The sequence below is a fragment of the Styela clava genome, chromosome 4 (genome assembly GCF_964204865.1).
Source record: "Styela clava chromosome 4, kaStyClav1.hap1.2, whole genome shotgun sequence".
Taxonomy (NCBI): Eukaryota; Metazoa; Chordata; class Ascidiacea; order Stolidobranchia; family Styelidae; genus Styela; species Styela clava.
The window spans coordinates 23,132,506-23,142,981 of NC_135253.1; the positions used below are offsets into that span (position 1 = coordinate 23,132,506).

General features: G+C 33.3%; 1 protein-coding gene across 1 annotated transcript; it reads left to right on the forward strand.

The window, feature by feature from the left end:
• Positions 1–4,278: 4,278 nt before the first annotated feature.
• On the forward strand, positions 4,279–7,752 carry LOC120326651 (uncharacterized). The gene is made up of 6 exons (XM_039392971.2): positions 4,279–4,548; positions 4,759–4,839; positions 5,681–5,845; positions 6,178–6,252; positions 6,758–6,829; positions 7,059–7,752. The coding sequence occupies exons 3-6, from the start codon at positions 5,773–5,775 to the stop codon at positions 7,139–7,141; spliced, it is 303 nt and encodes a 100-aa protein (XP_039248905.2). The 5' UTR covers positions 4,279–4,548; positions 4,759–4,839; positions 5,681–5,772; the 3' UTR covers positions 7,142–7,752.
• The last annotated feature ends 2,724 nt before the right edge of the window (positions 7,753–10,476 follow it).

The window sequence follows — 10,476 nt, forward strand, 5'->3', positions numbered from 1 at the left end:
TTGGTATTAAAGTGTTGCACAATGTAATTGTATATGGGGGAAGTATTGCAGCGAAAAAACTTTGAAGCGTCTATTTTACATAAGTAAAGCCATGATTCGAAAAAATCGCTGATTGCAAACAAATAATAATGAAATATAAAATACGGAAATAAATGTTGAGTAAAATTTTTTACAAAATTTGCTATAGGCGGGTAATCTCATTCTATTATTGATAGCCCGTTGCTAAGTTACACTGCAATTTTTTAACATTCAATTTAGAATGCTATTTAGTTAATCAATTGTACTATTTTTATTTTATTACAGAGCCATGTAAGTACAGTTTTACTGATATTTTGCTATTTCAAAATTACCAATTTACTCCGATTGCTTAGGGCTTCCTATTACATTGTGCTACAGGACAGTGTTGCCCAACCTATGGGTCGTGAGCCAAAGCTGGGTCGCCTGAAAATTCTTTTGGCTCGTTTGTTTCTTCAACAAGAACCAATTTTAATATATTTTGTATTGGAATGTTGCACAATGTAATTGTATATGGGGGAAGTATTGCAGCGTAAAAACCTTGAAGTGTCTATTTTACATAAGTAAAGCCACGATTAAAAAAAACGCTGATGGCAAACAAATATTAATGAAATATAAAATACGGAAATAAATGTTGAGTAAAAATCACTGTTTTGCATTAGTGACGTTTAGTATCCGGCCGTATCCCTGGTTTGTGAGATTTTTAATTTTTTACAAAATTTTCTATAGGCGGGCAATCTCATTCTATTATTGATAACCAATTGCTAATTTACACTACGATTTATTTCAACGTTCAACATACTATGATATTTAGTTATTCAATTATACTATTCCTATTTTATTACAGCGAGAGGTGAGTACAGTACTTTTAATTCTGCTATTTCAAAATTACCAATTTATTCTTTTGTGTCTACTTACACTTTTTCATTAGAAATTGAACATCTTATCAAAAACAAACCCACCGTCCCATGCTTTCGCCCTTCAATCTCTATAACCATCAAATTCTGCACTAGTTGCGAAATGTTTTATGAAAACAATTCAGTCCAGGCTTGTAAATATTTCTGTTCTAGCTAGAAGGGTTCATTCATATAATTCTATTCTATCATTTAAAGCTTCTACATAAAGAGTTCATTTATTTCTATTAATTAATATTGGATCATGTGAGCGTAGCCAGCTGTTTCATGAATGTATGATAGAAAATCCGCACATCACATTAGAGGCCCCATGACCGTTTATTGATTTAGGTTAGGCAACCACATGCCATGGGCGATGGGTATTTGTGATTCCAAATTCTATCTTTGAACACTTGAAGAAGTATACTAGAGTTATTGATGAATGAATGCGCGTGAAACGCAAAACTCACCATTTTAATAACAACAATTATGTTGGTCCATTAAATTCTTTAACTGACATTCAATGTTTCGTCTCCCGGCCTGTTCCGTGTATTAGATTTCAAACATTTTATAACGAAAAAAGTGGTTTCATAAATGAAACGCTCCCACACATCGATAACATGCCGTTTGAGATTATATTCTTTATTACTGACACAACTTGCAGACATACCAAGCATTGTTTTTTTTTCTCAAGCAAGTACTTTTTTCTCATATCGAGGTAAAATTCTGTTTGAATTGGTCAGATTTCCTTTCGAACTCACGTTTACCAAGCGACTTACAAATCACTGCAGATTGATCGATTAATAAATTTCGGCAATTGTGAAGAAGGCTACAGCAGGATAATATCGCGACATAAATTGATATTTACTAAATTTTCTGACATATAGGCACCACTTTTAGTGTTACTGTACACGGTGATTACAAAAAGACAATGGGGTAGGGAATATAATGCTAGGCTGATATTAGTTTTCTATGTAGATTATTGAGATATTGTCAACGAATATTCCCGAAGGAAGAGATTTTAAAACAGTTCAGGCTGGCCAAACACGGTATTCAATCACCCTATCAAAACGAAACAGCGGGCCACATATGGCCCGCGAGCCTGGGTTTGGATCACCCTGATCTAGTAATTCAAATATAATATATTATGTCTATTCCTATATTGTTGTGTAATGCAATCGCATTCAATGAAGTATGCTCCGATGCGAATAGGGCTCCAAATTGTCCTTTTCAAACACACAATGTATATTCCATTATTTAGTTCTTCAATTATAAATTATACTATTCCTATTTTATATTACAGGGAATGGTGAGTACAGTTTCACTAATATTCTGCTATTTCAAAAACTAATAATTCATTCTACTTATATTTCTGAAATCGAAAATCCTATCGAAACCAAATTCTCCATCTTATGCTGCCGCCCTCAAATCCTCAAAGATGACATTTCCACTGTGATCGTGAAATAATTTATGAAAACAATTCAGTCATAACTTGTAAATATTTCTCTTCTTGCTATAAAGACTCAGATACTTCTATTTTACCATTGAAAGCTACTAAGTAAAAAGGTTCATTTATTGCTCTATTTGTGTTAAATAATATCAGATCACTAGAGCGTAACCAGCTCTTTTATGAATGTGTCCAGGGTCGGGTGTCCATAAAAGAAATTTATTGATACCTTATATTGGCCCTCACAGATGTTTTTAAATGAGGTAAAAATACTTAAATAATTACTGATTAAAAATAAACAAACCTGGTAAAGATATATTGACTTTGTAACAAAAGTGAACTTCATGGACACCCTGTATAATATACTTGATAGAAAAACTGCATATAAATTATAGGCAACATTACCGCTTATTGTTTCACGTTAGGCAACCACATGCCATGGGCGATGGGTATTTGCGATTTCGAATTCTATCTTCGAACACTCGAACTAGTATACTGGGAGTTATTCATGAATGCATTCGTAAAGCGCACCAGTCACCAGTAGACAAGTAATATCTTATGTCCATTGAATATCTTCATATACTTGGGCCTCTTATTACATTGTGCTACAGGACAGTGTTGCCCAACATATGGGTCGCGACCTCAATCTGGGTCACCTGGAAATTCTTTTGGCTCGCTTGTTTTTTCAACAAAAACCTAAATATTGGTATCATTTTTCAGTAACATTTGATTTATTTTGCATTTGGTATTGAAGTGTTGCTCAATAGTAATTGTATATGAGGGACAATATTGCAGCGTAAAAACTTTGAAGCGTCTATTTTGCACAAGTAAATCCAAGGTTTAAAAAAATCGCTGAATGCAAACAAGGAATAATGAAATAAAAAATATATGATAAGGAAATAAATGTTTAGTAAAAATTACTCTATTGTAATAAAAATTACTGTTTTGCATTCGTGTCATTTAGTATCTGGGCGTATCCCTGGTTCGCGAGATTTTTGATTTTTTCAAAAATTTGCTATCTTATTTTATTAATGATAGCCCGTTGCTAACTTACACGACAATTTTTTCTAGCTTCCAACATTCAATGCTATCTAGTTAATCAACTAGATATCAGTTCTACCAATTTTCTGCTTTTCAAAGTTCCCAATTTATTCTTCTGTGTGTATTTACAATTTTCATATTTTTCCTTGATAACCAAAGTCAGTCACGGCTTTCCACTCAAACTAGAAACAAAAATAATTTAACATTCCAATGACTCTATTTATTCTTAGAATGACGTTCCTGGAAAATAATCTGCTAAAAGCATTAATTTTTTTTTAAATCACATTCTCTATCCCAGAATTCTGTTACTCTTACAGAATAGTAGTTAATATTAGTGATTTATAATGTGAGCGCAAACAACTGCTTCGAATGTTTAGTTACTTATCACATCATCATTCACATAACACAGCATTTCTTTTATATTTGTTATTTACAGCATTACGTAAGTAAAATTATTTGAATCTTCATTTTTTTATTTAAATTTGAGAATTGCACAAAATAATAATACGATTTTAAAAAAAATCTATGTTTTCATCTGAAAAAAATCCAAACAAAATAAGTAGGCAAGTTGGCTATTTAGTAATGTTGATATTTGAGTATAATTACTTGAAATATTTTTGTAAAATATTATTTATAATTCATTTTTACTTTTTATCATGTTTTTATTCTGAATGTTTTTCGTATTTATATTTGGACACTAATTAAATATTTTTCGAACCTATCTATAATGTTGTTCATTACAAAATTTTCACTTATATTTTTTCCCTAACTTTTTCAGCCTATATCAAAATAAGTAATAGATTCATTCTAACAAAATGCAAAATTAGTTCAAAATTCCCAAGAATAAATTTTTTATAGGATGACGTTCCGTGGAAATAATTTAATACAAGTATTAAAATAGTTTTTTATTCCCATTATTTTACGAAACATTTACTTTCTCTTACATTAATGAAAAATAATACACGTGACATAATTCTGGGTCACCTGCTAAATTATAATGGTTCAAACATATATATAGAACTATTTTGTAATTAAGCTTCATTTTTCGGCATACATTAATTACTTTATAAATACTTTGTTGCTCAGAGTTATTATTTGGCGAAACTTCAACCAGCAAGCGCACAGAAAGCCCACACGAAGAAATTGTTAAAGGTACGTTATACTGTACAAACTCCATTTTTGCTCTATGCTTAGACCGGACACCAATTACATTTAAACATGCTTGAACTTCATGTCGACTCACATGTCTAATCTATGAAGTTATTCAATTTAGCTTCAATGCACGTGAAACATTCCACTTTAACTTGACTAATAACCTTCCTTAATATTTATTATCTTAATATTTCTGTTTGTCTTACACAGGAGATGCTGACGGAATTTCAACAAGCAAATTTGCAGAAAATCAAAGAGAAAACAAGAGAAGGAATAAAGGAAACAAGAAAGGTGATAAACTTTAGTCTAAAAAGTCTACCCGGCAAATAGGACGATGTCTATCTTAGCACTAAAAAGAGGATTTTTCCATATAGCCATCCAATAAGATGGGGTAGAAAAATTGCTTTTCTGTTAGTCAGTTAAACACTACTATGCAATAATAATTTTTTATGGCTAGAACCAGATCATATTTATTTGGTAGAATCATACTCACAGAATTAATTATTCTTTAACAATAAAGCGGTAACTTTAAGTTAAAAAGCTGCAATCATTTTGAACAACCAATTAACCCGAACGTTGAAATAACCTCTGAATACAGTGTGATAAGTACTACACTGTACGTCCATGGGTTTGTTAACAGCTGTGTTTTCATGACTGTGTTGTTTCGGAAAACGGAAGGGTGATAATCACTTTATCTCGGTGGCCGTGTTTCTCTTTGAAGTACCGTTAACGGGCGATCGTAAATAGAAAGTGGTTCATGACACCGGCAAGTTATGATTACACGGGAGTTTCTGAAAAGAATATGACAAATTACAGATGCCATTACAAAGTCAATGAAATGTCAGGATTGACAAATCCTTTGGTCATCGAGTACATAATAAAATATATCAAACCAAATATAAGGTTAACACAAATCATGTTTGAGAAGACTCCTGCGAAAAATTAACGACCGCAGAAAAACAGAATAAGCTTACCTGCCAAATAAGACGGCCCCTCAAAAATCCGGCCGAAAATTTAGGTCTAGAAAAGCGACTTATTAGCCGGAAATACGGTACTTTGAAAACAGCTAGAAATACATTTCGAATGGTATCGAAATTTTTCGTTAGAGATTCATGTTTTCACTTTTCCACAGATAACGAGGATTTGGAAGAAGTCTTTCGAGTGTTGATTCGTCTCATTCCTGATAAATCTGAATGGAAAGCCCTCGTCAAGGATGGATTGAAAATGCCGATGTGGGAAGAAAGTGAGACCATAGAGGAGAAAATGGAGGATCTCAGAAGATGGAAGCGGGTTAGAGGTAGTACGATGAAATACATTCTAGGGACGGGGTGTAGGGGGTTCTGTTTCATACTGGTTATTTTTCGGTCGAATCCGTGCTCGTATCTTTAAATTTGCAGTAGTTTGAAAATAAAATTTTGCACACTCTGAGTCAACTTTAAAAGTTCAGCTTTTTCGAGGTCATAGATGAAAATATGCCTGAACGTTTTATAAAATAAATTAAGTTTGAACATTTCGTGTGTAACTTTTTTATTGAAAATTATTGTAAGCTCCGTGTAAAATGCGTGCGATGATATAATTTTTGTTCTTTTCTTTCATCGCCTTTACTAATGATAAAATTATTTTTATTAGGAATGGGAGCAACACCGGAAAATTTATGTCTGATTATCCGCGAGCATTTCAAGAATGATTCCAGCATTGTACGAGGTACGTTTATTAACATAGATTATTTTGACTGCGGAAAGCTAATTCAACTTGAATTTTGTGTAAATGACCTAAACGAAAGGATAATAATATAATAGCATTTTTTATGCTGTAAAGTGACTTTTAGTTTTCTTTAAACAATATTTTTGCCGTGGATTTATATTACTTAAGTACTTCGTTGTTTAAAAACTTGGAAAAGCTAAAATCCGACCTACAAACACAGAAATTTGATAATTTAACTTGGCTGTGGCCATTCAAGACACAACCAAAATATGGATTGCTGCCGGCTACTGCTAATCCTAGCTTCTAAAATGTACTGGAAATAAAGGAGTTAGCAAATAAATAGAGCTTCTAATTTTAAAAGATTAGTGGTTACCATCCAGCGCCGACTTCGGAGAGCAAAGTCCTAACAAATATTTATTGTGAAATAATAATAAAAAAAATAAGATTCCACCGGATACCACGCTATCAATTATTTACACTTTAACGAGCTTTACCGTTTTTTCAGCACTTACTGACGGGCTGAACAAGGTTTCGGATAAGATGAACAATCTGAGCATTTGTGCCCACGATAAAACAAGTAAGTTTTTGCTTTCAAGCAAACAAGATGCGGGAAACGTTTGTTGGTTTAGTTTTTTTACGAATAATAAATACAATGTAAATCAATAAACAGATACTTATGAGAGTTCTTATTAAATTTACTTTACAATTTTATATGTATTTATTATTGATAATAGTTAGATAATCTTCTATTCACTCGGTATAGGGTAGTTAAATCAGTATTTATGTTAGTACTCAATTGCTTTCAGCCAACTTACAATCAGTGGAAGGACGTACCGTGATTATTGGTGCTGGAAACGTCCAATATCACTATCATGGCGATGCGAAATAAATCAAATGGATCAATAGCTGTAATGTTAAGTCCTCACAAATCGATGAAACAATTATTTGCTCACAAATATTCCCATCTTTCAAATCAACCTATATACTCTCTTGTAAATCAATTTATTTTCTACGTAATTCTTCCAAATCTTTAAATATCACCAAGATCCCAATGTATATATACCGTTCTATGTCGAACCCTTCAAGTCTTCCGTCAATCAGTATTTACTATAACTGCGAATTATCTCGACAACTTTTTAACGTTTCAGTAGCTCTTGGCACTCCAGTGGTTTCCATAACTTTGCTCAGTTTTCCTATGATTCTGAGTGAGTACGCGAGATCTTGCTTTAAGCATATTTTTTTAATATAAACTCTTGAAAATATCATTAACAAAATAGGATTTTCAATTAAAGTTTTCAAAACCAATTTACTGAGTTGTTTGACAAGTTTTATGTTTTTTCGATTCAACTGCATTTATTCTTATCATTTTTGATCAACTATATTCTCGATTGTATTCTTAATTGTTTGTATTAGCACATAAAAGTTTTGTAGTATATGCATCAAGCTTACGCGTGGTCGAAATATTTTAACCATAATGAGGCATAGTGTTCGCAAGTTTAATAAAAGTACGCTAGATCAACCCTTCTCCGCAAGTCTAAATGTTTTAGTTAAGGTATTTCAAATCGTTGGCAGTTTTCGTTTTCCCCATTTTATGCTTTTAGTTGCGTTTTTAATGCCTTAACATTCAATTGATTATTTATGATGAGCAGTCAGCTCTAGCTTTTGTGATGCCGTCGATGAGGCTAGGAGAGGGCCAACTGGGCTCTCATACCGAAAGGAGGCCATATTATAATGAAACATAAGGCAAAGACGTTGCAATAGCAGGTAATACGAAAAGAAATACACAAACTCATACTGTGGAGGGGTTGTATTTTTTTGAAACTTATGGAAAGAGCTTTGCGAGAGCGTGTAATTTCAATAGGCATAGACAAACTCATTTTCAGGAAAGGCTATATTCTTGAGAAACACGCAAAAAGAACTTTCTGAGAGTGCGTTGTTTGAAAAGACATAGACAAATTCATTGAAGGGGAAAGCTATATTCTTGTGAATTATATGGAAAAAAGTTTTCGAGAGCGAGCCATTTAAAAAGCATACCCAAGGGAAGCCGTGTTACGGTGAATCAAGAGACTAGAGCAGTGTTCCCCAACCCGAGTCCGCGGTCTCAAATGAGTCCGCAACGGGCCAGAAATTCAGCCACGTTGCGATTTAAATAGATAGATAGTTTATTTGAATACTCCACAATATACACAAATTTAAAAAATGGAGAATTCTGAAGGGCGAGCAAAACCTTAAAATAGTTTAAAACATGAGAGATATCATGTGCCTGCCCGCCCACCAGCGCACACACAAAAATAAATTACAAAAAACACAAACCTAGTAAAAACGAGGCTTGGGCCAGAAATAATTAAACAAAAGATACTCGAATGTATTGAATTTCCGGTCTGTTATACTTTTGAAACACCTAAGCTGTTGCAGTAATAATGACCAGTATATGCCAGCAGTACGCTGTTAGTTGAATGTTTGTTTTGTGATATTGCGATAAACCGAAGAACTTTGGCGTCAAATGTAAACCTTGATAACGAATAATATTATTTCCAATTCTCCAATTTTTTTTACAATATGGTCTATTGATCATCACAAAATGAAACCCTCGACCATAGGTGAAATAGTATGCAGGTGCAATTGTCGTGAGTTCAAATGTAATGGAACCGGATTTCACAACTAACTTGCGGATTTCCGACGAGAACACGAGTCTGCACACGCTTCGATAAATACCCAAGTGGTGTTTCTCGCGAGTTCTCACAACGAGGAATAATTTTTTTTTCTGGTCGGTGTCAATGGTGGCAATCCAAATTTTCTAAATTGAAAAGCGTCAATACAAAATACTGAGAATAAAACGAAGAACACCATATGTTTTGTTTTATGATGGTCCGCGATTAAAAACGCTTTTTAGACATTGCAAATCGCAAAATTTTGGATGCTACCATACCAGGGCATTTTCCCTTAGGATTCTTTGCTTTACTGCCTCCACATTGGTAAGTACAGTACTGCCGTAGGTGTTGTACGAACAGCTCAGATTTGACAAATTCACTAAAAAACGAATCAAAACAAAATATAATTGGGCACTTTACCACACATTTTTGTGCTCACGGATTGTCATCATATTTTCTGAGTAGTATTGCTTTTATTTCGTCAACACAAACGCAGATTAAAATGATCACAATAAAATTAATATTAATAAACCATGGCGATGAATATGTATTTTCGATTTACTTATGTACTTTAAATATTTTTTTAATAAGTACTAAATCAAGTTCTACTTTCTGAAAATTTATAGCAGATAGGAGGATTTTTCTAACGGCGATAACAAATTCGCAAGATCGCAAAAAATATGTATCAAAACTAAGTATAATCGGGCAATATATTCTCACATTATTATGTTCACATATTGCCATTGTATTTTAGAGAAGTAATGCTTTCATCTTGTCGTAATTCGACGCAACCGCGAATTATCATGAACACAATTAAATTAAAATAGGAATACATCTTAAATTCTCGTTGTTGTCATGGATTGAATATTATGCGAAAGAAAAGACCATTGTTAAAATTCTGTTGTATTCGGTTTTATTGCCTGTCATATAGAGCATAAGTTCTCAAAGTGCTCCGTACGGAGCCCCAGGGCTCCGCGAGAGAAACCCAGGGGCTCCGCGAGCTATTCGGTTACTTTTCAAAATACTGACTTGGCTAATTTTGTAACTGTTCAAAGAAGCAATAACAGCTTTGATAAAATTGGACAACAATATAGTCTCGAAATATGGCAAAAAGGCGGAATTAAAAAATGACATTATTTATAAGTAGGAGCACAGCCAGGATTCTTAAGAGGGAGGGATTCAAAATTGGAATTGGAAATTTCTACGCAACATTCTTCATTTAAATTGCATTTAAAGTGTCTTGTCGTAATAATTCTAATTGTGCTCATCGTCACTCACGTTTGATTCGAGATTACTATTAGGATTACTAAAATGAAAGAATACTATTCTAAAACAAGAGAGCTACGCACAAATATATGGACACGTTAGACCAGAGCGAATCAGTCTTTACCGGTACCTTTGACGCTACCGGTACCCTCAAAAAAGTTCTGAATTTCCAGTAGCAAGAATTTTGCCGAATCAAAACGTACAGCCAGTCATGACACTGACTAAAATCCGTGTTCCCATGGATAAAAAATAATACAGCAAAATTTTAGACGAAATATCAAATTTTCATAGAATTCACGCAAAATTT